The following is a 26523-nucleotide window of genomic DNA, read 5'->3' on the forward strand; positions in this document are numbered from 1 at the left end:
CGACATGAGGCGATTCGGCTGGCGATATGCAACTTGGCAGGAAGAGGAGTGGTGGCGAGGAGGAAACGGAACGGAGTGGCGAAAGGCAGGGGGGATGTGGCTGTGCTGTGGCAGGCCGCGTGATGCGATTGGCCAGAATTCGATGTACCACAGCACGTTGCACCAATGTCGCACCTGGTCTCGATCCTGTGTCGCCGTCACCCTCTTGTGTGCGGCTCACGTTCGACTCCCCGTTTGTCGGAACAGCCCCGTCGCTCCAATTCCCTCGTATCCATGCTTGCGGCATCGCATGATCCACAGCGCTGCGCAACGAAGCTGTCCTTCTCCATCACTGCCATCACCCGTCGGTCGGCACAACCACGACAATCGGTGAAATAAGTTCATTCACACCTCGCTGGGTGTCAATCTATCTCGAACATCACCATGGCATGTGCTGTCCGGGTTGCCGGGATCTTGTCGCTCCTGTCTCTATCCACATGCGGGTTCTTCGCTGAGGCCGTGTGAAACTTCATTCAGCATGTCGGCACTCCATCCGCCATCATAGTCGTGTTGGATTCGATTGAGCTGAGGACTGTCGAACGAAAGTCCATATCAACGACAAGCATTAGCCGCCATTGATCCCAGAAGCCCTCTGATCCAACGTGATGCTGACAGTAGACACAGACATACCGCTTTGTCGCTACTTTTGGTTGCTTTGCCAGAGCGGCACCAGCTCTTTGACTCGATTGAAGGCCCTTTGTCACAGCTACCCCTGCCTTGGGTTCCGGATCCGACCTTGACACCATCTTGCCCTCTCGAGAATGAGCTTGTTCATTGGTATCGGGGACAGTCTCCAAATATATCGGCCGTTCGAATGACCGGAACGGGTTCCGAGAAAGCGAGCTGGCCGGCAATGCAGAGTCGGTCGTGCGTGGCCGAGGCTCATCTTCCAGTTCTTCATTGAGGGCTCCGGCAGTGTTGGCATCCAAATCTTGATGATGAACAGTCTTGTTGACCAGATCGATCGATATAATGCGGTTGCGCTTGCGATCTTCCTCTCGCTGTCGCAGTTCGTACGCTTTCTTGAGGGCCAGTGCTCGCTCCTCGGCACTCGACCACTTATCGGCTGCCTTGCGCTCATAGTCAAAGTCACCCGCGACATCTGGTCAGGAAACAACGCAAGTCAGCACAGCGAGATGCAGGAACGCGAGCATTAATATGCCTGCAATGTCGACCTATTGTGGAAGTCAGAGTCGCCAGCAACGGATCGGCCCCAGCCACAAGCCAAACACAGACCCCTCTCCGATCCGCTGTAGATGGCCATACCATGAACCTTGGTGCGCCGAGCACCGTCGCGCTGGTAGCTCAGCAGTGTTTCTTTGTGTCTCTCCGCCTGCTCGAGCTGTTGGCGAGCCTTTTCGCTCTGGAGTTCTGGGAACTGGAACTTGTCGCCGAGCCCGCCGCCGACAACCGACGCAGCAGATGGCGGCTGTGAGCCCGACTTTTGTGCATAGCGAGCGCCGGCAAAGACATCTTTCCCGGCAGGCGTTTTCTTGGGCCCGCTCTCGCTCTTCTTCTGCTTCCGCTGCTGCAACATGGCGAGCTGCTGCTCTCGCGACTCGACCAGAGTGCCGCAGCTGGGACATGGGCCTTCACCTTCCAGTTTGCATACGATCTTGCCACAGCACAGACAGTTGGTCAAGAGTCCATGCTTTGCAGCTGCCAGTCGGATGCACAATTAGTGAACGAGTCTCAAGCATTTTCAGAAGCCGCACTGAAAGGTCACCGAGTGTGGATGCCGGAATTGAGTGATTCCAAACCTTCGCATTCGCAATAGAGCCGCCCGTTCAACCCGATGGCGTTGCCGACCTTCACGTTGAACTCGATTTCCTCGACTGTCAGAGCTGGTGTGGCTTTCTTGTTCCGGATCTTCTTCGGCGTCTGTGCCGGGGTTGACTTTTCAGACGAAATCCTCAATACCTTGGGAGCCGGGACTGGAGACTGAGACGGCGATGGCGACGATACCGGAGGCTGGAGTTGCTTGGCGAGTCGTGGGCTGCTCGTATGAAAATGCCGTGTCGAGATCCCAAAAGGATGCGAGATCAGTCACATTCGAAGCTGCATCGAAATCTATGCACCGGAGCAGCCAAGACGGTGCCGGGACTGCAGCAGGATTGCAAGTCGACCTTTCTGCTCTGGATCGTTCATTAGACAAACCGGCTCCTCCGAGCTGTGGTTTGCCACTTGCGCCCTGTGGATGCTGCTTCAAACGTCCACAAGCCAGAGAGATCGAACGGAAAGAGTCAGGATCTGCGCAAACCTTGGGCCATATTCTGCAAATCGCCTGACGATGCCGATGAGGGCTTCTCTGACACTGCTATTCACCTTTGTTCTGTTCCCGGCTTCTTTTCGTGACGGCTGTCGGCTGGGGAATCGACGAGACTGAAACTCTTGTATGAAATCCTGCACCTCCGCCGAGTCGCCAAGGAGCCCCTGAGATACAGTCGTGACCGAGACCGAGCAGGATCAGCGCATGCCCCGAGCCTCACAGCTCTGCTCCCGAGCGGCGCCCAGAAAGAAGGGGCGGCTGAGGCTCGTTGCAAATTACAAAGTTGTCTGCATAAATGGCATCGCGATCGGCCCGCTATACCTGCAGGTAATCTGTCGCAGCGGCGGGGGTGTCGAGCGACAGGAGATGCGGAATGAACTGCCCGAGTTCTTGGCTCGAAAGCCCAAGAAATATCGACAGACGATCGACGGCCCACGATTCGAGAGAGGACATTGTCGAAGCGGGATCAACGACGGCAGCGTTGCGGGTCGCCAAGCGGGTCAGAGCGATGGGGTTTCAAGTCCAGGCAGGCGATCAAAGGCGCTCAAATGCGCTGGCTGCGTCGCCGGCCACCCAGACTGCCCCACCCGAACCCGGCGGCCCAGCAAGCAGCGGAATGAACGGAGCCATTTCCATAGCCATAGCCATAGCCATTGCCATTGTCATTGCCATTACCATAGCCATAGCCCGACTGTCCAGTACTTTGGCGCAAGCATTCTGTATTGGTGTCATTGCCAGCGAGGTCCTCGCTCCGGCGTCCAGCATCACTCGGCCATCCTCTCAGATCTGCAACTCTTGGACTTGTGTCTCACGCAGCTCGAGCGTATACTTGCTGTCGTCCTTGGGGCTGCCCAGCTCCGACAGTATCGGCATCTCTTTAGCAGTGGGCGCTCGGGCAAACGACTCGATCAAATCGCTCGTCGCCTGTCCTGGAGGGCTAGTTATCACAGTGAGGCGCCTGGAAGAAAAGAATGGCAGAGTCAGCAACCATGGGTGGTCTCGCCACCAACCAGCAGCCGGTATCTGACAGCAACTCACTCTCGCTCGTCCAGGAACCGCCGGAAATACTGGACATAGACCCGCTTCAGATCGCTTCGCGTCACCAAGTACAGTTGCTTGCGATGAGCATCCTCTTCTTGAATGCTGGTAAAGCCCTGCGATTTCATATGATATAGGATAAAGGATATATGGCGTATGGCATGCTGTCAGCGCTTGCGCAAGTCTTGCCTGCGGCGTACTCTTCCACCAGCGACATCGGCTGCAACACCACAGCAGCAGGTCTGGCCACTTACCCGAAGCATGCTCCGCAATGTTCCCACAATCAGCCCCGATGCAGTCGATCGCGATGCACACGCCTTGTATGCTGCCGAGGCCCGTGCCGTTTGCAGGTTGAACTCGCTGCAGAGGCTGTCGAATCCGCTCTCAGTCGCCAGCTGCTCAAGAATGTCGTAGAACGCCAGCAAGCCCCGGTGCGGCTCAGAGGCGTCGTAAAGCTCAAAGGAGAGCATGCCAGTCCAAAGATACACATTGACGGAGGCGCCGTAAGCATAGCCCTGTCCCCGTATCGCCAGATAGAGCGGGCCCTCAGCCCGAGAGAGAAGCTCGGCCAGGAGCGTCACTGTGGATCCGAGGTACAGTTAACCTGCAGCCAACGAACCGGCAACGAACCGGCAACGCCGTGTCCTCAACAGCGGCCCAGGGCCGCACTTGGTCTCGGTCCACTCTTTGGCGTCCCTGTTTGCTGCCGAGGTCACTTGCGCAACATACCTGCGTAGTAATCCGGGTGCGGATGCGGCGACAGGATGTCACATGGGACAACTTGCTCCAAGAAAAACGTGGCCAGGCCCGATATCGGCGTGACGACGCCCTGGCCGAACCTGGAGTCGAGTTGGCTTCGGCTGTAGGCGACTCTCGGGAACGGGAATGGGCGGCGTACTGCCGAGTTGGCCGCAGCAGCAATGTCCGGGCCCGCATTGCTTTGGGTCTCGGAGAGCGAGCCGATTCGGGCGCGCTTGATTCCCTTGGGCGAGCCAGATGGCGCAGGCTCTCTTGCGTCCATAAAGGTGGCATGGAGCCGGTCCCATATCTCGAGGAATCGGTTGGTCAGAACTCCAGCTTCGCTGTCGGGCAAGTCTGTCGGAACTGCAATCTGAACGAACCCGCCGACGATCGAAGGACCGGAGCCCAGCGATGCCGGATCGGACGACTGGACCAAGATCTGTCGCACGCGATCCAGTCCATCGGCGACGGCCTGCCCCTGGTTATCCTTGATCAGCTTGATCACCTGCTTCAGAAAGGCTTCCTGCTTGAAAATGCTGATGGCAATGTCGTTGCACAATGGATTGTCGGGGCCCGCCGATCCAACCTCGTCCACAGGTAGGACATTAGCGAACGCAAGTCGAGTTTGGATGGCCGTCAGCATCGACGAGCCGTTGCGCTTGATTTCGGCAATTTCGCTTGACAGATTCTTGGCCACGGTCAGGATCCGCTCCTCCTCAAACTGAGAAAACAGCAAGACCTTGCAGAAAAACTCCATCATCTCGCTAAAGCGATGCTGCTCTGCGTTGCCGGAGAGCATGAAGACCTCGCTGAGCCACGAGGTGCTCCAAATGTTGTTTCCGAATCCAACGGCAGCTTCGTGGTCGACAAAGAGCTCGGACGAGTGCTGAACCACATCTTGGTAGCTGGTGCGCTCGATGCCGTTGGGACTGGGCACACCCAGAGCCGTCTGGAAGAGCAGCTCCTGGAGCAGCACCAGGAAGGGGCGATCGGCCGGGGGGACCATCGTGGTGTTTAGACCAAGCCGCATGTGCACAAACACAGTTTCGGTCCGAACGACGTGAACGGCATTGAAGGGGCGGTTGCGATCGACCAAGTCCTGCACGACCGTCTCGATCTTGAGCTGGGGGCATTTGGATACATCGGGCACGGCCGGCATCTTGCCGAGGACGGCGGGAGGAATGTTGACCTCGTTCTCCTTCAGCGCCACTTGAAGCGCCGCTCGCAGCTTGCCCAGACCGGCATCGCCAAGGGCGTCGGTCCTTTCGGCGCGTTCTCGAACTGCCCGTTCTTCAAGCTCCTTGGCGAGACCGGCATCAGGGATCATCATGATCTCGACCATCGGTGCGTCCAGACACCATTTCTGGATGAGTGTCGCCCAGTAGTCTGCTGGCTCATCCATCAGCTCCTTGAGGATGGCGAAAATGCCCGAGCGCGTGCCAAACGGCAGCGGCGGCGCCTGGTCGTCACAACCCCCTTGGGTCCGGGAAAAGTGGCATCGCAGGATGTCGGGCAGCAGCCATGAGGCAGCCGCATCGTGGGGATCGTCCTCGAGCAGTTCATAGACTTTGCGCAGGTGGCGTGAGGCAGCCTGGCGGATACGAGTAAGGACTCTGTCATCAATGTTGCTGACAAAATCGCGCAGAACACCAGTGACCATCTGTCGGAATACATCGGCCTCAAATAGATTCTGAGGAGCCGAGTGATGGCCGTCTTGATCGTCTCCATCATGACCTTGGGCACTGTGCGCACCGACCATGGTTTCTTCTTCATCATCATCCTCGTCATCGCCATCCTCATCATCCTCGTCATCATCATCATCCTCCTCGTCATCATCATCCTCGTCGGCGTCATCACCATCGTCGTCGTCGGCGTCATGTCCATGGGTAGCAGAGTTGGGCAGTTGGCGGTGGGAGGCTCTGCTGTCGAGGGCATTGTTCGAAGGGTGTGGGACGCCGCTGAAATAGAGCATGAAGGCTGACTCGAGGTAGCTCTTGAGCTCAAAGTCGACCTCCGATGCAAATGGCACGGCGCGTTCGACAAACTCCTGGTAGAAAGGAGAGGCCGAGGTGTCTTGCAAATACCGGAAGATGACTTCGAGAGATACACAGGTCTTCAGGTCGCTGGACTGGGGACCACGCCAGCCTGATTAAATGTGTGAAAGTGTGTCAGGGCATGCAGCGTGTAGCTCAACGGTGACGGGCTGTGTGCACTGCGGATGCTTGCATTGCAGTCACCATGTGTACGGAATGCATCTGCGGTTCAGGAAACCCACCGTATCCAATCGTGCCGACTTCGTCGTCGCTTGACGGGAAGGGAACCCGCCTACTCGTCTCAGTGACTTCGGTCTTCAGTCTAAAGGGGCTTGTCACAAGGCCCTCGGCAGGTCGCCTCTCAGCGCTCGAAGATAGAATGCTCGGTATCTCGTTCAGCTTTGCAAAGATCTGCTCGGCCTCGATCTGCCCGCACACGACCATCGTCAGGCTATCGAGATGGTAGAATTGCTTGTGATACGCAATGATTTCTTCGTTGGTGAGCTTGACAATGTCGACAGTCTTGCCGCCGCACTCGAAGGCATATGTCGAGTCGCTGCTGTAGAGCAGCTGCCGCATGTTCAGATCAAGCTGGATTGATCGACAGTGACGCACGCAGAGAGCCAAGGAGCATGAGACAGAGGCCTCAAGCAGCGCAGACGAATGGACCATATGTGCTCGCTCGCAACGGCAGCATGCATAGGCAAACCAACCAGATCGAATTCCGTGTTTTCGCGGCTTGCCATCTATCGGAAATCCAAGGCGGCTCCTCAGTATTCGCAGCTACAACGGCACCATGCATCCAACACCTATGATCCGGGCTGCTGTGTGTGGTGGAAAGACTCACCTCGCAGTAAACGACGCCTTGATGCTTGGCATCGCCATCAAGATGATACACCTGCTTGGCAAACCGGATGGCGCGATTGCATGCCCATCAAAGCGGATCTGTTAGGGCCAAGCCAGCGAAGCCAATAGGATCCGAGCGGCAGCCTTTCGAGACGACAAAGTGATCTATAGTGATCTGGCGCCCCACCTCTGTCATAAACTGAGCCGGCCTCAGCGTCGGATGCAGAACATGGTCCAGGAACACCGGGATGATCTCGAGCATCCCCTCAGCACCTGTCCCAGGTCAAGCGATCATCGACAGCGGGAACGAACAGCGATACGTGTCAGCACGAGCATCCTCAGAGATCGAGCAGCACGGTCTGCGCTCTGAAAAGTGCATCTCCGGCTTACCGGCGGTGGTGATGGTGTAGCCAGTGTGATCCTCGGTTGTGTAGGCGTTGGTGCCGGTCGAGAGGCAGCGGGTGGCCAAGTAGTCCAGATAGCCCCGATTCTCAAAGTGCTTTGAGCCGCAAAAGACCAGATGCTCGAGTGTGTGGGGCAGGCCTTTGTTGTCCTGCGAGAGTGTCGGCACGACGATGGTGGTCGAAACCAGCGGGCCTGGCACTTTGACGACGACGATGCGAAAGTCAGAGCGGCTGTGCTTGAACTCCTCGACGGTGGTCTTGGTCAGAGGCAGCTCCCAAGGGACCTGCGAGGCCAGCGAGAACGAGTGCTGAGCAGCCATGGCGATGGGGATGGTGATGGTGATGGCGATCCACTGCTGCCCGAAGCGCTAATGGCGGTGTGGTAGATGGACGCCGGGAGATGGCCGACAGAGAAGAGCAGGCAGCGTGTTGGGGCGATTTCGAGCAAGCAGGCTTGGTCGGAAGGGCACAGCAAAAAAAGACCCTGTGCCACAACCAGTCGTTCCAGCACCATTTCGCTGAACCATTTCGCTGGACCATTTCGCTGGACCATTTCGCTGGACCATTTCGCTGGACCGCTCGCCGACCGAGCCCACACCCATCAACCGCCAAGGCAAAACGCACACGGAGGAATCGCGCAGCAACAGAACAGGCCGTCGCAGCGACGGCAACCATGTTGTATTCATGCGCCCCAGGGCCGTACCATCCAGATCACACAATGAACCACGATGTCTTGTTTCCGCGCCGCTTTCGGCCGCGGGACTCTGATGCCAGTTTCTCGGCATAGGCTTCGTCCGAGCCAAAAGGCGCAATCGACGGGTAGCTTCTCTCCAGGGCTTTGTTGATCTCGAGCTCGGACTTGCCCTCCTTCCTCAGCTCGTCCGCCGCCAGCTCGTACTGCAGAATATGCTTGGCCTGCTCCCAGGTCTGCTTGCGCTCCCAGAGTACCTGCTTGATGCGGGCCATCGTTCGCTTGACCTGGATTGGAGCATCCGTGGGTCAGCAAGAGCACTGTGCCATCGCGAGCAGAGTGCTGTGCAGGAAGTGCAGTCGCCTCACCTCCTTCAGGCGATCTTTGCTGGGATCAACGAGGCGGAAACGTCGACACTCTTCTTGCTGGGAATGCAGCTTGTTTTGCTCCTTGGCACACAACCACCAGAGCTGGTGGAGGTCTTCGAACGACTTTGCGCGCAATTCGTCCGATGTCCACGAGCGGCCTAGATACGGAGGACATCGGTTGAGCATGGTAAGCCCCCGTTGTCTCGGACCGTGATCGAGAGCCATGAGCTCAAAATGACACGGACATGCTATCCTCATCGGCAGCAGCACGCGGCCGGAGCATCGTGATTGCTGACACTCGCCATGCTGCGTTGGTCGCTGCGCAGGGTACTCAATTCTCGTTTGCCCCAGGATCCAGATCAGCCGAGCAGACCGACACCATCCCGCAACAGGCTCGCCAGCAATCCCGATCGAGCGATGTACCCAATTCCGGCAATGGCATTACCTGTCGGAAACTTGGAGTTGTCCCAGCTCCATCCATTGGGCGAGTCAAAGAACTCGTCGAGTCCACGCCGCAGTCCAGAGAGCGTTGGCTGAGACGATCGCAGAAGCGAATGTGAAGAGCCAGGGCCGAATGACGAGTGCCGGACCGAGCCAAGGGCCAGCGAGCGTGCTGTGTTCAGGGCCGACAGCTGCCTCAGGGAGAACATTCGTGTGGCCATTTTTGATGTTGATGCGCTTCGGCGGATGCAGCTGCGGTTGCGGTGATGGCTGCGGCGAGATCGGCGGTTGCGATGGCGGCAAGATCGGTGTCGCTGTGGCCCTCTGCGCTGCTGAACACGACATGCCCGTGAGCTCCGCGCAAAGTCAAAAGCGCAAAAAAAACGGCTGATGGGCAAGGGTTAGGGCGCGCGGATCGAACCGCCAGGCGTTCCCACGACCCGCGAGTACTTTTGGGCCGACCATCGACCCTGATCCACCAGCATCCCACCAGCATCCCACCAGCATCCCACCAACATCCCACCAGCATCCCACCAGCACCTCACCAGTATCCCACTAGCATCCCACTAGCATCCCCTAGCACATGAGCTCGCAAGATCATCCAGACCAGGACCTCCTCGAAGGGAATGCCGTCCACGACAGCGACCCGCCACCACAGAACTCTGATACTGACCCGAGCCACGATCACACCTTCCAGCCGCCAGAGAGTGATGCCCAAGATCCTGCTCGCGACCCGTCTTCGATCCCAAACGCGGATGACCCAGGACCGAGCGTCGACCCGACAGTCGGCAATTCGGTTCCTGTGCCCTTCGGCACCGGCACATCGCGTGTCGCAGATGACGGAAACGCGCCGCTTTCCGCCAATGCACCAACACAGCCCGCCGATAGCGTCGCCAGAGTCGACGAGGACGAGCTGGACCTCGACGCATTCAAGAATCTGCCGGAGCTTCCGCCCCTTCCCGTTCTCGAGGCTGTTCAGGACGTTGGCGCACTGGGGCTCCCGACTGCCACCGATCTGCTTGCCACCGGCATCAATCTGCCGCAGTATACCGTCGACTCGCCCGCGAACATCCTCGCCAAGTTCGGGAACCAGAGCGGCCCAGACAGTTCCTTCGACCCTGATGGCCAGGATGATGGTGTTGACGCTGATGGCGCCATCGGCAACGCTGCTGCTGAAGATGAGGATGACGAGGATGAGACCGAGAACGAGCTCATGGTTCCGGCAATACGTGTCAATATTGGCAAGTCCACCATGACCCGCCAGGACGACGACGACGAAGACGAGGACGAGGACGAGGACTCCATGATACTCGATCCGGACAATGTGGGTGCTATCGCTCGTTGTGAATTGCCACAATGCCACCTCGCCTTGAAACTGGCCCCTGAGGCCCCACATCCTTGTCGTCCTCTCTGTCGCCCCTTCCGCAAGCTAACTTGGCATGCATACACATGATCTTTGGTCTCTTTTCCATGCGCAACTCTCAAATCGTAGCCGCTCATGAGACGAGTCCAAGATGCCCTCGAGAAACAGCTGACACAGCAATTGCTCAAGGTCGAGATGGAGCTGAAGGATAAGGTGGGCATATCCCTTGTCTGACCACCAGCTACGGCGATGGTCTGGCGCAGATGCAGCTTCTGCAGCTACCAAAGGCAATATACCAACCCAGAGCGCCCTATCGTCCCAGGAAGAGTCTGTTCGAAAGGCAACCAAGCGCCGCGAAGAGATCGGCGTCGAGCTCTATGCCGTCCAGCAGCAGCTCGCCCGCCTCCAGGCTGTGCTGGAGAGCGCCGAGGACAACTTTGATGTGATTCGAAGTTACCGTGAAGAGGCCGAGCGCCACCTCAAACACACCAGCGCACAGCACAAGGAGGAGAAGGACAAGTATCTCCAGCACCAACGCAGCCGTGAGTCTCTGATGCGTGCTTGAGCAGAGCTTATATTGCCGGTGCCCGCTCCACTGACCCGACCAGCTTGATGCTTTCGATTCTCACCCCTCCCAGTGGAACAGCACAAGCACGAGCTCGAAAAGATATCGCGCACGCTCCAGCAGGTTGATTTGTATAACGAGGAGCTCCGTTCCAAGATCCTCGTCGCAAAACGTACAACTCTCAAAGCCGAGGAGGACATCACAAACCAGGAGATTGAAAAGAAACGCCAGGTGTGGCCCCATATATCTGTCTCACCGCAATCGCCAGCCTCTCAAGTCGGCAACTAATGCAACAGCCATCATTCACATCTGACCGTCTCGTCGCCATTTCATCTTCAGGATTACTTTATCGATCATCTCACCGATCAACTGCGCAAGCTCCAGGAGAAGCGAGTGTTGTATGACAACCAGTACCTTGCCCAGCAGAAGGAAACCCACGCTGCCATCGAGACCTTGCAGGAGGCCTCGACCGAGATGGAGGTGAGGTGTGCTCTGGATCAACCAAGCGAACCGAGAGAGCGCTTTGGCACAATGGCACGGGCATGCTCCTTGAGCCACGGCTTTGACACCCTTACTCTGTTGCTCCATATAGGCCATTCAGTTCGAGAAGCGCCAGCTCATCCATCAATGGAAGTCATCGCTGATCGGTCTACAGCGACGACAGGATGTGTTGCAGCAGATCGAGCAGGGAATCCAGACAAGCAAGGACCAGATCCAGAGCATGGTCGGCGAGATCAATGGGTTCAAACTCAGCCTCAGGCGGGCCCAGGAAGAAAGCGAAACGGTCACGATGCTGCTGGCGAAGCTCGAAGGAGAAGTCAACTTCCTCAAGAAGCAGATCGGCATAGTGGGAGAAAACAAAGAAAAGCTCAAGGACACATACATGGTTTACACAAAAAGTCTTGGCCAAACCGAGCAAGAACTGGCTCAAGTCATGCAGGTTTGTCGTCACGACAGGATGCGCTCTGTCCACTAGCCAGCCGTGGCTCGCCTCCGATCAAAAGATTGGCAGGGCTCGTCTATTTGAACATCAACACAGCCAGTCTGACCCATCCGCGCCACCTTGCCTGGCTATCCTTTACATAGGAGCGACAAGCGTTGCAGCTGGAAGTCGGCGCCATCCAAAAGTTGACACAGCAAACAATCGCAGCGACACAGAAGATCGAGTCTGAAATTGCCGAGAGTCTGCAGAACCAAATCTCAATCGAAAAGGGCGCTTCAGGGGCGCGCAAGGACGGGTCGAAGCTGCGGGCCATTATCCACGAGAAGGAAGCCCAGATAGCTGCAACCCAGAACGAAACCTCCAACATTCGCCTTGATACACTCAGCGTGAGCAGCCGCATCGCAACCATGAAGGACCAAGTCGTCCGAATCGACGGCGAGATGGCCGACAAAAACAACCTGATCGAAAAGTACGAGGTCGAGATCCGCCGTCGCAACGACGAGCTCGGGAAGAAGCAGTCGGAGATGGATCTTCTCAACAAGAAGTTTGACCAGCTTATGGCACGGAACCAGGTAACTGGGTGTCCATGGGAAGTTCCACGGGTGACGAATCGACAAACTCCGCCGAGTAGACTCACGCCAGATGCATGGTTCCTGTGTGGCTGACATCTAGGACGAGTCTGTCGGCCCGCTTGAAGCCACCATCCACAATGTCACCAAACTCGTGGCGGCCAAGGAGAAAGAGTGCACAATGCTGCAGCAGTACTGGCTGCGAGCACAAAACGAACTTGTCTCCATGAGCAAGCAGAGCGCCGAGCTGATTGACGAGACCCAGGATCTGAAAATGAAGATGACGGTGCTCTCCCGAAAGAAGATGGTTGTCAATAGTAAGTTGCCACAAGCAAGTAGCAACATCTCCTGCAAGCGATGCGTTGCTGTTAGGGAGGCGGAGGGATATCGCTGCGAGCGTCGTCATAGCTGCGAGTGGCCAAATCAAGCCAGTGCGAGCAGTCCAGTGGCGCTGGCATGATGGGGCCTTGCTCCACTTCTGACTTTGAGACCGACAGCCATGGTTTGCTCGCTGCCCACTGACAGTTTGATTGCCTCTTAGATCAATTCGAGACCGAGGAGAAGGCCATTCGCGAGCACAAGAGAAATATTGGGCACCTGCAAAACGAGCAGGTCAAAGTCAACATCCTGCTCTCCAAGCAGGCACACATTCAGTCCCTTCTGGAGGAGAGCACCCTGGATCTAGAGCAGGAGTTTCGGGCTAATCTCAAGGCAGGTTCGCTCGTACGCCTTGCAGCATCTTCATCACCGGAGCATGAGCACGGATTCATCACCCTGCCGAATCAAGACTGAATAACTGACTTGATTGCTGTGTTTGTCTTCCCAGGAAGCGGAACTAGAGTCGATCCGTCTCGAAAAGAAGGCCGACGACTTGGTTGTTGAGCGCGACAAGGCGCTCCAGGGGCTTGTTGAGGCCGAGTGAGTGGACTATGTCATAAGAAACCGCACCAGTCGATCCGAGAGCTTGCTGATGGGTGCACTATCACATTTCGAGGCTACTCGCCTGGATACTCGACCCGATACTCACCTCCGTACTTGACCCGTAGACGACAAATGATGCTCTGGGAAAAAAAGATTCAGCTCGCAAAGGAAACCAAGGCGGCGCTGGACCCGAACATCGGCGCGACCGAGATCAAGGAGATGGGAATCGAGATCCATCGCATGAAGCTTCGCTACGCCAGCATGCTCAAGCTGCAGGAGAAGATGATTGCTGAGATGGAAAAGAGCGTGTTTCGACGAGAGACCATCGCCTCCCGGTACGCTAATTTCAGCGCTGCTGGAGATGTGTGAGCGCTTGGTCTTCGCCAACGATTTGCCGAAATCGTCGGGCAATCAACGACTCATGTTCTGTTGATTAATCGACCTTGGACTCACAGAACAAAGACCAAGGGAAAGGGCGGCGGTCAGATGTCGTTACAAAAGGCCATCGCGGATCTCACCAAAAAGACACGCCAGACAATGAACGACGTCAAGGAATGCGACCGAGGTGAGAGCGGGAGGTCTGGATGTCGCATGCTCGTCAGTCGACACACTGTTGTGCCTGCTGCTATGGCGGCTCACTCGTTGCTCCTGCTCTGGCGATAGATATTGAATCGCTTCTCCAGTCGCATCAGCGCATCACCAGCGACATACAAGACGTTCAGCAGGAGTGTGTCGCTCTGGAGCAAAAGGAGTCGCGGCTGCTGCAAGAAGTCGAGCAATGCTTCCAGGATAAGCAGTTGGTGAGTACGCAGCCACCGGGTCCGAGCCAGTGTCTATCTCGACGAGTGCCACCGTTGCTTCCAGATATCAGACTGACTCATTGTGCTCGCTGTCGCTGCGACGACCGACGCCGCGATGCAGTTCACCAACTTGACCCTCTTGCACCAAAAGCAAGTACGGCGCTACCAAGAACTCAAGGAGAGCAAGTACCAGTATTTGTGCAAAACACTAGATGCACGCACCGCAGAGCTGTCCAGACAGGAGGAGCGCCTGCAGAAGCTCGAGGCCGTGGTCAAGCTCGTCGAGGTGCGTCTGCAGCGATGCGAGGAGCCGCATCGTATACGCCACGCCATATATTCGCTTATATCTGGTGTCGGTGCCGGTGTCGGTGCCGTTCGGTAGAGAAACATTAGGTCAAGAGCACAGTTCCGGGCAGGGATGGTTGGATGGCACCACTGGGACATCGGAATACGACCTCCCCTGTGCTCGCTTACCTGTCTAGGCTAACGCTGACGACCAATATGATCTAGAACGAGTGCAGTAGTCCACTCCAGCTATCGGTCGCAGGGATCACGAGGCTCATATCCGAGGCCACGGTCAAGTTGCTTCAGTAGCAAGAGATTGGCTCGAATTACACTGATTGATTGCACCACGATGTATTCTCGTACACAGGCTCAGAACAGAGTATCCCGTTCCGTTCCGAGTCCTCAGCAGTCGCTGTTTTACAGGCAATCCAATAAAAAACGGGACACCCGGGTTTTTGACCATTCATCGAATATTTTGTTACCCAATGTTATCGCGCGCTGGCCATGACCATTCGCCGGACAGTGTGGAATCGCGACGTCAATGCGGCGCGCAACATGATCACAGTATGCAGGTCGATTGTGGAGATCGGAGAGCGACCGGCGGTCTTCACTCGGAGGCTGCCAAAGTGATCGGTTTTATTTCTTGTGGCTTTGCTTGACGCAAGCACAGCACATACTACCTGTTCATGGAAACGGCTGTGGTGTCCCGTTTTTTCTGAATAAAGTGTATGGCCCTAAATACACAGCTAAACGGCATGTTCAATAAGACCAACATTGTAGTTGCATTTGGGAATGCATCGCCGAAGAACGGGGGGGGGAGTGTGTATCGAGTCCGCGCAGACTCGCCCAACACTTTGAGCATTCCACCAAACCAAGAGACCCAATGCTCATCGACCATTCCTCCAGACAGCTTGTTTGCTCTCCGACAAAGTCGTTCCCGGCCGCAGCATTCAATGCCAGATGCATTCGAGCGGGTGGATAGGCCCTGGGCGTGCCAGCCGATCGGCGTTGCTCGAGCCTCGGCAGTGCGCTCCCGCCCAAGTTCTCACGACAGACGCTTCCCATAGCAACATGCTTGGCCGCCATAGAGCCCAATCAGATCAACGAGCGATCAGTATGTGTTCCTCTGCCAACACACCGACTGCACAGAGCCGGTTGCGGGCGGTCAACACCCGTCCCGGAGAATCGCCGCTTGACCATTCGACGATCTCTCTGCCTCGAAGCACGGCATATTTGCCAAGCGTACTCCCCGCACTCGCATTCAACACGAAGAACATCCTGGGCCTTGACTTTCCAAGGGCTCACGACACACGATAAATGGACCAAGAAGAACCCAACTCCTACAGCTTTGGCGAGTCGATTGGGACCGAGCATCTCGGGACAGAGCCGCCAGACGAGGAGGACGATGAGGAAGGCTATAGCCCACCTCACTCCACACCGTCGACGGCACCCTCGGAGACCACCTCGGCTCCGCCGCGGGATGAGACCATTTATGCCCGTATCGGCTTCAACCGCAGACGCGCAAGCCTCGTTGGCGACTCCATCCCAACCTTTCTCCAGAGCAGGGAGCCTGAAAACACCTCGAGCACCGCGCGTATCGCCCCTGTCGACCGACGGGCAAGCTTTGACCATTCGTCTGTGTCGCTCAACTCCTCGGCGTTCCGGCCGCAGAGACGATCGTCCATTTTCCAGCCCGTGGTGGGAGTCCGCTCGATGGACATCAAGGAGGTGCAGGAGAAGGAGTCCCTGAGCGACCACAAGCTCTCCAAGACACCAAAGGAGCGGGTTGGCCGGCGCGACAAGTCCGATAGCCACATCGAAACAGGAGGGGTCGATCACCTCATCTACTCTGTTTCCACGACGTCGCCCAAGTTCAGCGCCGCGAGCAGCAAAGCCGAGAGCGTGTTCATTCCGCATGTGCACATCATGGAGCCCTCCACAGACATTTTACCCAGGCTCGATTTCTCAGAGACTTCGTCCGCGAGCACGTCTGCAGGCACGATCCTGCTTCATGGGCCGAGCAACCCTGTTCCTGGGGGCACGAACGAATCTCGCTCAGTCGGTCAGTCCAACAAGTCCTCTCCCAACCACCTGAGCACCGGCACGATCCCCCGGGGCAGCGAGAACGTCACAGATAAAGTCATTAGGCGGCCCAGTCTTCAGCGCAGCTCCACCTTCAAGCGAGGCCGGCTCTTGAGCGAGGGCTCGCCATGGATGGAGGACAATGGAAAGCTGGAAAACATCCAAAAATCCGCTGGAGGGAACACCACTGGCGCCGGCAGCATCATCAGCAATGGGGGCAGCATTGTCGCAGGCGGGCCGAGCGGAGCACTGGGGGCTCTCGAACGCAGCCTCAGCTTCAATAACAACGAAGAGAGCCTGGCTGCTGTAGCGGCGGCACTGGAATCAACCCGGCCGCGAGAGCCAGTAGATCCCAAAGCCACTTTGGAGCTTCTGCCAGATGAATATGCCCAAAACATCTCAGAGTTCCGGCAGTGGCAGTTCCGCGCAATCCCGTATACCCACCGATTTCTGCTCGTCTGGAAGGGGCTGATGTTTCTCGTGAACGTCTTGCAGATCATTTTGTGCCCACTGATTCTCGGATGGAGCGATCTCATTCTCGATCAAGGTATCCAGATCCCGCTGCTGTTTTTCTTCATCGACCTGTCTATTCTCGTCGATATTTTCATCCACTGCACCTGCGAGCTCCACGACGAGTACGGCACGCTTGTCACGACCGTGAGCTGGATTCAGAGAGACTATCTCGTGCGAAAGTTCGGATTCATCAAGCTCTTTGGTGGATTACCGCTTGACTTTCTGGTCTTCGCACCCTGCATCGGCTCGAGCACAATGTGTCTCGTGTTCCCGTTTTGCTCCTCGAGCGAGTATGGATCTCTGAGGTGAGTGCACCACGACCGGCGGTCCGTCGGCGGACATGTACCAATATCCATCAGCATCCGCGACATCAAGGTGTACAGCTACCACTGACTGTTGCTTCGATGGCTCATTTCCGATAGGTGTTCACCCATCGACATCTGGGCCATGTGGCGATTTGCCAAGATGTTTCTGATCCTTCCCTACGGCGAGTTCTTCCGCATGACGATTCCCGGGATCTCTCTGGTACTGCCGACGTGGTGTTCTGTTGGAGCAATGTCCAGACTGCGCAGGAGCCCCCATCGTTTCATTCGGCGGGCCGTTCATGAGGTCGACAGGTTCGACAGGCATGCGCTGCCGGCATGTCCAATGGCCTATTGGAAGCACTAACATCATACTCTTGCTGCTCTGGAGCAGCAAATTGCCAGGCTACTCAAGGCCATGATTCTACTGATCGTGCTCGGACATCTCGATGCCTGCGTGTTCTGGTGCATAGAGCGATACCTACCGGCGGGCAGCCGGTGGATCGACCAGAAAAACCTCGTCACCGACCCAGAAACGCTCGAGCCTGTGACGATGGCCAGCCAGTACTTTGTGTCGATCATAGGCTCGCTGGAGTCGCTGGTTTTGGATCTCCGCCAAGTCAGCGAGCCAAGGGAATACGTCGCTGTCTTGTTTGAATTCATGTTTGGCATCCTCGCCTATGGAACGGTCTTTGGAACGATCACGAACGTGTTGCATATGGCCGACAGCGCTGCCACCATGGCACAGCAAGGTAAGCACCCCGGACATATGTTGGAAATGCCATTCTTTCTTTAGACCAGCACGGCCTAAAGATAGAATCGCACGTATGCAAAGACACTCTGGGGGCGGATGAAATGGTCTCTGTGCACTGCAACCAGTCGACGGAGACTACCTGAACCTGCCTGAACCTGCCTGAACCTGCCTGAACCTGCCTGAACCACATGGCCCGATCTCTGACAGAGGAGCAGCACAAGTACGAGATCAAGGGCATGAAGGAATACATGTGGGACAAAGGAATCAGACCGGAGCTACAGGAGGTGCGCTTTGCCATTCGCTCTCTGCAAATGCAAAGTTGAATATCCGTGGTGGACATGCTGATGGAACGGAGGGCCGATTCGATCTATCTGAGTGCCGCATTGACTCGGTCGCCTGAATTCCACATCGGGTCGAATGGCATGATGGTCTGAATACCGTTTTCCCATGGCCGTGCATATCGCTGCTCCTCCGTTCAACAGAAGGTGCTTTCGTACAAAGAGCTCCAGTGGCGCCGCATCCAAGGCTTGAACGAGTGTGACCTCTTTGCGGATCTGCCAAAGAACCTCCAGCAGCAGATCCAGGACTCGCTCTACTTGGATCTCGTCAAGCAAGTGCCGCTCTTCCAAGAAATGGATCCGGCGATCCTGAGCATGATTGCCTACTGCATCACGGTACGATCGGCTATCAGAGAGGGCAAGCGCTGTCGATAGCAGGGCCTGTGGTGCGCCGTGTTGGAGGACCTAAGGCGTCCTTGAAACGGTGTGTTTCGAACAGACGCATCCATATTGATCACTGATAGCTGTCCCGCAACATTCGCTCGTGCCAGCCTCTCGTGGTGATGGACAAGTGGTATGTTCAACAACTGCATGTGGCTGCATCGTCGGATTGCCGGATACCGTCGCGGAAAGCACCACCTCGAATCTCTAACGGCTTCGCTCCTTCTGTAGGTTTGTATATGAAGCAGGCGATGAAGCTGCAGAAATGTACTTTATCAAGGCTGGAAGCATCGAGATTCTCGCCGGAGACACGTGCATTGGTCTCCTCGAGCCGGGCAACTTTTTCGGTTGGTATTATCGAGCGGGGTGGTGCATTGCAGCCCGCACTCCCTGTAGCCTGTAACTTTGTGCGTGCTCACTACAGCCAGCAAGCCCACGGCGGTGCCTGGTCGGGTGCCTGGTCGGGTGCCGTCGTTGCAGACTCGGACTCACTATAGCTGCCGATAACAGGTGAAACGGCACTCTGGGGCGGAGAAGGTAAGACAGCGACGTTGTTGATCAACCGAGCTATGTTGGCTCATCGAGAGTACCGTCGAGGAACAGCAGAATAATCGCCCCAGGCTCGACAGTCCTGAGAGATGTGCCGCTGACAGTGTGCGGACTTCTTGCTCGTCTTCAATCCGCGTCTCAGAGACTGGACGGAGCGCACGACGGATAACTTCTGCGAGGGCTGTCAGCGGTGACGTCGAGCTCTGTGTGCTTGCCAACGAGGACTTTGAAATCTTGCAAGAAAGCTTCCCCGAGCTGAAGAAGCGCATTCAGGATCTGATCGACGTGCGCGACCGACGGGCGCAGGAGAAGCTGGAGGAAGACCGTCTCCGGGCCGAATCGGAGCAGCTCATGGCTTCACACTCGCCTCTCAAGCACCAGAAGACCAAGAAGCCCCGGCCGCTGACCGATATCCTCAAGCGCATCAATCCCGGCGGCAGCACCGACCAGCTGCACCAGAACAGCGGAGTCCACACCAGCTCGCCGGTATCGCCCGTGTCCCACGACTTCCAGTCGATCATGCACCTGGGCAGTCCACTCGCCAGCGTCTCCGAGCCCCAGAGCGATGCACAAACCAGCCACGGACACAACTCCCCTTCGCAGAGCGGCGGCACCATCGCAGGACAGCCAGTATCATCGATGCCACCAATACCCTATCCAGCCTATGCCCAAACTTCGGCCGGGCGCGAGTCAATCGCCAGCTCGTCAGCAAAGGAACGCGAGCTTGCTCTGTCGCGAGAGCAGCTGGCATCGCGGGAGCATCCGATAGCACGAGAGAACACCGCAACAGGGCGATCACTGCGGACAAGAACGCAAAGCCTCATCGGCCCAAGGCATGCCGGAGATCGTTCCAAGTGAATGTCGCAGGCGGCCAGTGCCCCACAGTAGAGCATCGAACGCAACTGAGTGTGTAATGAGCACCAGCGATAGTTGAGCATTCTGTCCGGCAACTGTCGCCCATGGTGCTGGAGAAGCCTTTGGCAATATTGTATCAAGTCATTCAGTGTGCCATTTAAGGCGCAGGATCCAGGAAGTTGGTTTGAATCGAGAGCCGAGCGCGCTATCCCGATGAGCCGAGTCGAATAAAATGTGTCTGGGCAAGCATCTGAGCACGAGAGCGGTACGCTCCGAGTTGTAGGACGCGAGCGCATTTGCCTCGGTGGCAGCGACGCTCGCTGGTGATTGTCCCAACTCGACAGCTCCCGGTTTGTGTGCGAGACAAGATGCCGTGAATCTGGGCAATGGAGAGACCTCCTTATGTCTGTCACTAGGCCCTTTGCCTGACTCGTCCGCACCATCCGGGAATCACGTCATGGCGTATATTGGCAATTCAAGAGACCTGGCTCGGTGTCTCGAGACCGACAGCGGGCGATTGTTTTACGAGGGCTTCTTGGCATCATTCGCAGCCTTGTTGTATTCAACAAAGGCTTTTCGCATGACCTTGAGGAAGGCGTAAAAGTCGCGAGTCTCGTTGAGCCACTTGACGATTGCGGGCAAGCTCGGGATGTTGGGCTGGCATTCGGACACTGACGTCGCGCAAGCACACGAGTATAAGCGGTGCGGTTTTAATGTTGGCGCCATCGTTTTGTATACACGCCGTAACTCTGGTAGCGGAGCCACAGAGAAGCCATCTTTCGCAGCGATGCGGCTGAATACGAGTGTTGCGATGGCCCCCGTTGATGTTGCCCGCTCCTCCGCATCTGTTCGAACGCCGGATCAATGGTGATTGCACACAGAGCAAGTGGCTGCTTACCACTGAACATGCGGTCGTTGATATCCACGACAAACGAAAACGGATAATCCCAGTTGGATTCGTTGATGTGTGTGAACACGAATGAGATCCGGTCCTCTGAAGAAAACGATCCGACATCATTATCGGCAGAGTGTGTGAATAGCTGGTGCTGAATGCCCAAAGTGGCGGCCGGGGCGACGAGTTCAACAGAAAAACGCTTTCCACAGTCTGGCTGATGCCGACATCCAGGCTCAAACATGCAGCGGCTCCGCGATCCAAGGGCTTACGCTGAAGGGTGTGTATCTTGAGATGGAGAAAGCTTTCGTACGCCTCGAGCTGGGGCTCGTATTTCTGGTGCTCGGCCTCCTTTCGTTTCCGGATTTCCCGCAGGGCCAGCTTCTGCTGTTCAATTTTAGATTTAAGCAGGGCAATTTTGTGGGCAGCTTCTTTCTGGCGCTCGGTCGCAGTCGCAAGCTGCTTCTGTGCAGACTTGGAGCTCTCGACCTGTCGGTCGTAGTCTCGTTTCTCGAGCTCCATATCTGTGATGAGTGAACGTGGTCCAGCAATCGCATATGCGAGTCAATGTTGGCGGACGATGGCCAGTCTTGGTCAGGAAGTAAAGTAGCCCATCGATGACAGTGCCCGCTGGATGCGAGCAAGCGAACGAGCGGTTTGAGGAGCAAGCATTACTTCGGGTTATATCGGCCCTTTGTGTGTTGCATTCTTCAAGCTGACTCTGGAGTTGCGAGGCGGTTTCTGGAGTAGCGTGGTGCACAGAGCGAATCTCTGTTAGTGACACTCCGAGGCGCATTCTGGCTGAGAGAAGGACCGGAGCACTGCCAGTCGACTCGAGCGTCAGATCCGAAAATGCAAACCCATGCAACGGAGGACGACGGCCGGCTGCCACCTTTGATGTCGAGAGACTCTTGCAGATGCGTTGACTTTTTCTCAATATGCTCCTTGTTCCTGGTCTGGACCCACGACTCGATGGCCGAACACAGGGCGGTGCTCATCTGGACGGTGTCGTTGAGGACGGATTGCAGGTCAGACTCGAGATCGACCGACGATGGTGGCTGGAGGGCGCCAACGAGGCGGCTGGAGGCAGCATTCGAGACCGATGATGTGCCGATGATGGCGGATCGGAGCTGCTTGCCGGGAGTACGCGGCGGATTGCTGTGGGCGGACGAGGCAGGGACGGTGTTGGTTGCATCGACAAAGGGCTGGACCGACGGCCGGGGCTGGAAGAGGCGCGAGGAGGAGGAGACGGTAGCCATGACGGACGCAGTCGCAGAGACAGGCAGAGATGCGGTGGACACGCCGGCGGATAGTCGGGATAGCAAGGTTGGCGATGGTCGAGGTTGGCGATGGTCGAGGATGATGGCGGTCGTGGCTGATGGTCGTGGTTGATGATCAGTCGGCGGTTCATGACGAAACGGCGCCAGGACGAGGGCTTGCCAAATTGGGACGAAATTGTACCAGGGCAAGGGCAGGGGCAGGGGCCTGGACAGGTGTGTGTGTGTGTGTGCATCAATCCAGGATCCATCCGCGGAACACGTGCGATAGGATGCGCGCCCGCCGATTGGTCCGCCCGCCCAGCCAATCGCTTTGCTGCTGTGCAAACCAGACACAGCGAATGAATTTGTTCGCCAACAGTATGACATTGCGGAGCGATATCAAATCCAGCTTGGTGGGAATCTGTTCCTGCGGGCGAGCGACTGCGTCGTTTCGTCGAGGACAGCGGACACACCTGCGACCGCATCTCTGGCAGCACGACATCGACACTCTCCGGTGCCTCTGCCTGGCCCTTCTTTGTGAACACACTATTTTTTCCTTCGTTCTCGCAACCCCATGCTTGCTGTTCTGTTGTCTGTCCCGACTGCCATTTGTCTGCCCCGACTGCCATTTGTCTGTCCCGACTACCGGTTGCTCGCGGCCTGTGCCTGACCCATTCCGGGGCCTGCGGCTCGCTGCTCCTGGAGCGCCATGCTGCATTCGGACCAGGAAACCCACATCCCCAATCGCGCCGCTGCCATTGTTTCATCGCGCAATCCCTGTTGGCTTCCCGTCCGCATCCATCCGCTTGGTCCTCGGCCTCCTTGCCAGTGCTTGCGCCCATTCCCCACCCTCTTCGCCTCAGTCTTTGCTGGCACCGTCCGCCCGTCGCTGGCTGCGCGTGCAAATTCTCATTTTCGTCTGCCGACACATTCCCCAAAACGCGGGACTCATTCCCCCCACCACCAAACAGAGTTATATCGCAACGCTCCCGCTGCCAAGCGCACATCCAGCGGGCATTCCAGCACCGGTCTTCGTCGGCCACCCCTTCGCATCGCATCGCATCGCATCGCACCCCCAAGCCGTCCTGTCACCCTCGGCCTCTCGTCCCAGCCGCCATGAAACTCATTCGCACCGGTGCCCAGTGCCTGCGCAACCCTGCAGGCTTTGTGCTGTCCCCGGCCCGCACTTATGTCACGGCATACCAGCAGTACTACCGATTCTCCTCATCGGCCGAGTCGGCGACAAAGCCTCATACCCTCACGCCCGAGCAGCTCAAGCAAAAGTTCAGTGTGCTGCCCCACCGATCCAATCTGACCAAGAGGTATGGGCATGTCTGCCGGCATGGTGCTTGCCTGCTCCTCGCATTCAGAGCAAGGAACAATGCGGGTGACCGATGGGCGGTCGTTTGCACCCATGTCTTGCGCCAAACACTCGCTCAGATCAGAGCACTCATCGTTTACACCCCTCGCCCATGTCTGGATCTGCGTCCAATACCTGTTCGGACGCCACTGGCGCCATCATGTCCAGACTGTGGATCACCCGGTACCTCGAACAGAAGCAGAATGAGATGAAGAACAAGGAACTGAACGAGGGCGTGTCCAAGTCCAGGCCGCGCGAGGTCATCCTCAAGAAAATGAGGGACTCGTACGTCGAGGATATCCTGCCGTTCAAGTCCGACCCGCAGGTGCGTGAAGAATACATCAACGCCTATGGCAACATCAGGTACGATCTCGTGCACAGGCATCATCCAGCAGCAGCGATCTCCCATCGTTGTTCTCGTGCTCACCTGCATCATTTGTTGCAACTCCCGGTCGCGACGTCTTGCCAGGATCGGCAAGATTCTCGAGGATCTGGATGCCATGGCTGGCACTATCAGCTACATCCACTGCGACGACGGACTGGAGGAGACGGCCCCGGTCACCGTCGTGACCGCCAGCCTCGACCGCATCGATCTGCTCCAGCGCATTCCGACCGAGCAGGACATCAAGCTCTCGGGACACGTTACATGTGCGTTGATCGTGGCCAGAGAATGCCTCATCATGGCGGCTATGTAGCGTGTGTGGCCGTTGCCAGGCTCGTTCGTAGTGCCAGGGTCGCTCCCATGGTCGATATTGTTCCTTGGCTGACCTGTGGACTCTGTTCGATTCCGGATTTGTGGCAGATGTCGGCACTTCGTCCATGGAGGTCTCGATCGCCATCCGCACGATTCCAGAGGACAGCGACAACGAGGCCGAAGGCGACCCGATCCTCGTGGCCAAGTTCACCATGGTATGCGCGTCGAGCAGCCAAGTGCGGCCGTTCTAGATGCGTGCTTATGCCTGTTCGTTGAAAGTAGTGACTAAACAGGACGGCCTCCCTCGACTATTCTCTCCAGGTTGCTCGCGACGCCGAGACAGGAAAGTCTGCCAAGGTCAACCAACTCAAGCTCGAGACCGACGAGGAGCGCCGTCTCTTCCGACTGGGAGCCGAGCAGCGTGCCCGCAAGCAGGTCGCCAACCAGACCTCACTCTCCAAGCAGCCTCCCAGCATCGAGGAGGTAAGGACCGTGCGAGTGCCGCGCCTGCACACTCCCGCAGACTTGCCCACTCTTGCGCACATTTCGATAGCGAAAGCAATCCACGATCCTTTGGTCGCTGACACGCCTGTCATCTCTGCCTGAACTCCGGCCGTGTCTGGCAGATGTTCCTCATCCACGAGCTCTACCTCGAGTATAGCACCTATCTTGACCCCGAGTACAACACCCCCAAGCCCAACGACGTCATTTGGATGAAGGACACCATCCAGGAGTCGCTGGTGATGTGCATGCCCCAGGACCGCAACATCCACAACAAGATCTTTGGCGGCTACCTGCTGCGCCTGGCCTTTGAGCTGGCGTACTCGACCGGCCTGATCTACAGCCAAGACCATTGCCGCTTTGTGTCTCTGGACGACATTGCCTTCAAAAAGCCCGTGTCGATCGGCGACCTGCTGAATCTCAAGGCCCAGGTTGTGTACGTGGGCAAGGCTCCGTCTCGGTACTTCCAAGTCAAGGTGATAGCGGATGTGATTGACCCGCTGGTTGGCACCCGCGCGACGACAAACGTCTTTTACTTTACCTTTGTCGCCGCTTCTGCCTCCAAGGCGGGATTGAAACGTGTGATGCCACAGACCTACGACGAAAGGTGAGTATCGGCAGCGTTGGATGCAGGACTCGCTGCTGCAGCCGCCGACTCGCCCACTGTGGCAACTGTGCGACATGTCACTAATGGCTCTATTTGCATCGCTTTGATTCTCGCTTGCGCACCGCCTAGTATGCACTTCATTGAAGGCCGTCGTCGCGACCAGCTCTGGCTCGCCATGGCCACGCACAACACCAGTGTCTTGGGTCCAAACCACCAACTCTTCAGCGGCAGCGGCGACAGCATCAAGGGCGGCGACCCGTCCACCAACAATACCAACAACTTTGGCATTTGATACCGCCGGCATCCTTGCTCTTGCCGACTAAACACTGAGTATTGAATACACTGGGGCTCTCTCCATCTGCAATCACGGGACAGGGACCTTGCTTGAACAGCAAATTGCCTACCCAGATCGATGGCCGCCGAGGGTTAGGAGGATGGATACTCATCGAAAGTGAATGGTGTGACCGGCGAGGCGCTCTTCGACAACAGACCCGCTGGCCTGCGACGTCATTGTGGGCCAACGGCTGCCCTGGCGAGTTTGGTGTGTGCAGGCACTCGCGATTGTGGTGTGTGCAGGTACTCGCGATTGTGGTGTGTGCAGGTACTCGCGATTGAACCTGCTCCCTGCTCTTACACCCATACGTAATGACAACACTCGTGACGAATGGACTATGTCCTCTCGGCTCTACCACTCTTCCTTGACGATTGACAGAAGGACTCTGGACGACGCAATCAAGAATGTCTTTCTTCAATCAGATCCAGCCCAGCCCGACCCAGACTGATCCAATCAGATCAGCCACTGCAATCGACACGACTGCAGGCAGATTCAGCCCATTGTGGCGTAGATAGAACCGCTTCCCGCATTTTTTCTTCTTGCTTCTGCCCATTCTACTTGTTCCGTCGCAGCACCTTCTGCTGGCAATCCTCGTATCTCGCTCGTCTCCTCCGTTTCGTCTTCTCGGCGGGGGATTTCATTGCAGCCTCACCTGGGCTTGTCATCTGCTTCATTCACCGTGCCAACACCCACTCAGCCTCGGGTCTATTGCCCGCCGTTGCTCTTTCAGAACTTCCTCCATATCGCTCTACTTATCAAGACTGTTGGTTCGCTGGGTTGTACTCG

At 56.9% G+C, this 26523-nt stretch overlaps 7 protein-coding genes across 7 annotated transcripts; 3 read left to right on the plus strand and 4 right to left on the minus strand.

Annotated features, from left to right (window-relative positions):
- Nucleotides 1–366: 366 nt before the first annotated feature.
- On the minus strand, nt 367–2829 carry BJ171DRAFT_601279 (uncharacterized protein). The gene is made up of 7 exons (XM_053115078.1): nt 2630–2829; nt 2365–2472; nt 2166–2239; nt 1800–2035; nt 1306–1698; nt 670–1141; nt 367–571 (listed from the first exon to the last, which is right to left on the minus strand). Exons 1-7 carry the CDS (start codon nt 2759–2761, stop codon nt 469–471), a joined length of 1518 nt encoding a protein of 505 aa, XP_052963998.1. The 5' UTR covers nt 2762–2829; the 3' UTR covers nt 367–468.
- Nucleotides 2830–2880: 51 nt separating this feature from the next.
- Nucleotides 2881–7781, minus strand: BJ171DRAFT_515945 (Metalloenzyme, LuxS/M16 peptidase-like protein). Its single transcript, XM_053111990.1, has 9 exons — nt 7357–7781; nt 7154–7239; nt 6968–7018; nt 6834–6866; nt 6363–6711; nt 4076–6232; nt 3601–3926; nt 3347–3462; nt 2881–3266 (listed from the first exon to the last, which is right to left on the minus strand). The coding sequence occupies exons 1-9, from the start codon at nt 7688–7690 to the stop codon at nt 3089–3091; spliced, it is 3630 nt and encodes a 1209-aa protein (XP_052963999.1). The 5' UTR covers nt 7691–7781; the 3' UTR covers nt 2881–3088.
- A 222-nt stretch (nt 7782–8003) lies between these two features.
- On the minus strand, nt 8004–9214 carry BJ171DRAFT_601281 (mitochondrial 39-S ribosomal protein L47 (MRP-L47)-domain-containing protein). The gene is made up of 3 exons (XM_053115079.1): nt 8875–9214; nt 8430–8587; nt 8004–8348 (listed from the first exon to the last, which is right to left on the minus strand). Exons 1-3 carry the CDS (start codon nt 9089–9091, stop codon nt 8082–8084), a joined length of 642 nt encoding a protein of 213 aa, XP_052964000.1. The 5' UTR covers nt 9092–9214; the 3' UTR covers nt 8004–8081.
- Nucleotides 9215–9453: 239 nt separating this feature from the next.
- BJ171DRAFT_569980 (uncharacterized protein) lies at nt 9454–14787 on the plus strand (the record flags this gene model as incomplete). The annotated part of the gene is made up of 15 exons (XM_053113599.1): nt 9454–10194; nt 10363–10446; nt 10556–10775; nt 10872–11029; nt 11138–11278; nt 11391–11738; nt 11885–12313; nt 12414–12627; nt 12852–13033; nt 13137–13228; nt 13357–13566; nt 13687–13796; nt 13895–14031; nt 14153–14317; nt 14542–14787. 15 exons carry the CDS (start codon nt 9454–9456, stop codon nt 14623–14625), a joined length of 3315 nt encoding a protein of 1104 aa, XP_052964001.1. The 3' UTR covers nt 14626–14787.
- Nucleotides 14788–17561: 2774 nt separating this feature from the next.
- On the plus strand, nt 17562–20339 carry BJ171DRAFT_515953 (cyclic nucleotide-binding-like protein). Its single transcript, XM_053111991.1, has 7 exons — nt 17562–17965; nt 18175–18251; nt 18450–18641; nt 18797–18819; nt 18918–19033; nt 19197–19223; nt 19378–20339. Exons 1-7 carry the CDS (start codon nt 17632–17634, stop codon nt 20091–20093), a joined length of 1485 nt encoding a protein of 494 aa, XP_052964002.1. The 5' UTR covers nt 17562–17631; the 3' UTR covers nt 20094–20339.
- Nucleotides 20340–20505: 166 nt separating this feature from the next.
- Nucleotides 20506–22351, minus strand: BJ171DRAFT_569982 (chromosome segregation protein Spc25-domain-containing protein). Its single transcript, XM_053113600.1, has 5 exons — nt 21875–22351; nt 21658–21723; nt 21255–21506; nt 20989–21084; nt 20506–20761 (listed from the first exon to the last, which is right to left on the minus strand). The coding sequence occupies exons 1-5, from the start codon at nt 22239–22241 to the stop codon at nt 20613–20615; spliced, it is 930 nt and encodes a 309-aa protein (XP_052964003.1). The 5' UTR covers nt 22242–22351; the 3' UTR covers nt 20506–20612.
- Nucleotides 22352–23809: 1458 nt separating this feature from the next.
- On the plus strand, nt 23810–25695 carry BJ171DRAFT_427000 (HotDog domain-containing protein; the record flags this gene model as incomplete). Its single annotated transcript, XM_053107788.1, has 6 exons — nt 23810–23964; nt 24071–24249; nt 24404–24510; nt 24617–24778; nt 24922–25403; nt 25533–25695. 6 exons carry the CDS (start codon nt 23810–23812, stop codon nt 25693–25695), a joined length of 1248 nt encoding a protein of 415 aa, XP_052964004.1.
- Nucleotides 25696–26523: the final 828 nt, after the last annotated feature.

The sequence above is a fragment of the Polychytrium aggregatum genome (assembly GCF_025602895.1).
Source record: "Polychytrium aggregatum strain JEL109 chromosome Unknown BJ171scaffold_35, whole genome shotgun sequence".
Lineage (NCBI taxonomy): Eukaryota > Fungi > Chytridiomycota > Chytridiomycetes > Polychytriales > Polychytrium > Polychytrium aggregatum.

Excerpts from the sequence above, each read along its gene's own strand:
- BJ171DRAFT_601279 (XM_053115078.1), bottom strand. The coding sequence starts at position 2,761 with ATGTCCTCTCTCGAATCGTGGGCCGTCGATCGTCTGTCGATATTTCTT. Across the intron at positions 2,473-2,629 it reads CTGCGACAGATTACCTGCAG|GGGCTCCTTGGCGACTCGGC; the intron begins GTATAGCGGGCC and ends ACTGTATCTCAG. Across the intron at positions 1,699-1,799 it reads GCTCTATTGCGAATGCGAAG|CTGCAAAGCATGGACTCTTG; the intron begins GTTTGGAATCAC and ends TCCGACTGGCAG.
- BJ171DRAFT_515945 (XM_053111990.1), bottom strand. The coding sequence starts at position 7,690 with ATGGCTGCTCAGCACTCGTTCTCGCTGGCCTCGCAGGTCCCTTGGGAG. Across the intron at positions 3,927-4,075 it reads GCACCCGGATTACTACGCAG|TGACGCTCCTGGCCGAGCTT; the intron begins GTATGTTGCGCA and ends TCGGATCCACAG. Across the intron at positions 3,267-3,346 it reads CGGTTCCTGGACGAGCGAGA|GCGCCTCACTGTGATAACTA; the intron begins GTGAGTTGCTGT and ends CTTTTCTTCCAG.
- BJ171DRAFT_601281 (XM_053115079.1), bottom strand. The coding sequence starts at position 9,091 with ATGGCCACACGAATGTTCTCCCTGAGGCAGCTGTCGGCCCTGAACACA. Across the intron at positions 8,588-8,874 it reads CAACTCCAAGTTTCCGACAG|GCCGCTCGTGGACATCGGAC; the intron begins GTAATGCCATTG and ends CTCCGTATCTAG. Across the intron at positions 8,349-8,429 it reads GCAAAGATCGCCTGAAGGAG|GTCAAGCGAACGATGGCCCG; the intron begins GTGAGGCGACTG and ends GCTCCAATCCAG.
- BJ171DRAFT_515953 (XM_053111991.1), top strand. The coding sequence starts at position 17,632 with ATGATTCTACTGATCGTGCTCGGACATCTCGATGCCTGCGTGTTCTGG. Across the intron at positions 18,642-18,796 it reads TGATTGCCTACTGCATCACG|CCTCTCGTGGTGATGGACAA; the intron begins GTACGATCGGCT and ends CGCTCGTGCCAG. Across the intron at positions 19,224-19,377 it reads GGCACTCTGGGGCGGAGAAG|AGACTGGACGGAGCGCACGA; the intron begins GTAAGACAGCGA and ends TCCGCGTCTCAG.
- BJ171DRAFT_569982 (XM_053113600.1), bottom strand. The coding sequence starts at position 22,241 with ATGGCTACCGTCTCCTCCTCCTCGCGCCTCTTCCAGCCCCGGCCGTCG. Across the intron at positions 21,507-21,657 it reads AAGGGCCGATATAACCCGAA|ATATGGAGCTCGAGAAACGA; the intron begins GTAATGCTTGCT and ends CACTCATCACAG. Across the intron at positions 21,085-21,254 it reads CAAGATACACACCCTTCAGC|AGGACCGGATCTCATTCGTG; the intron begins GTAAGCCCTTGG and ends CGTTTTCTTCAG.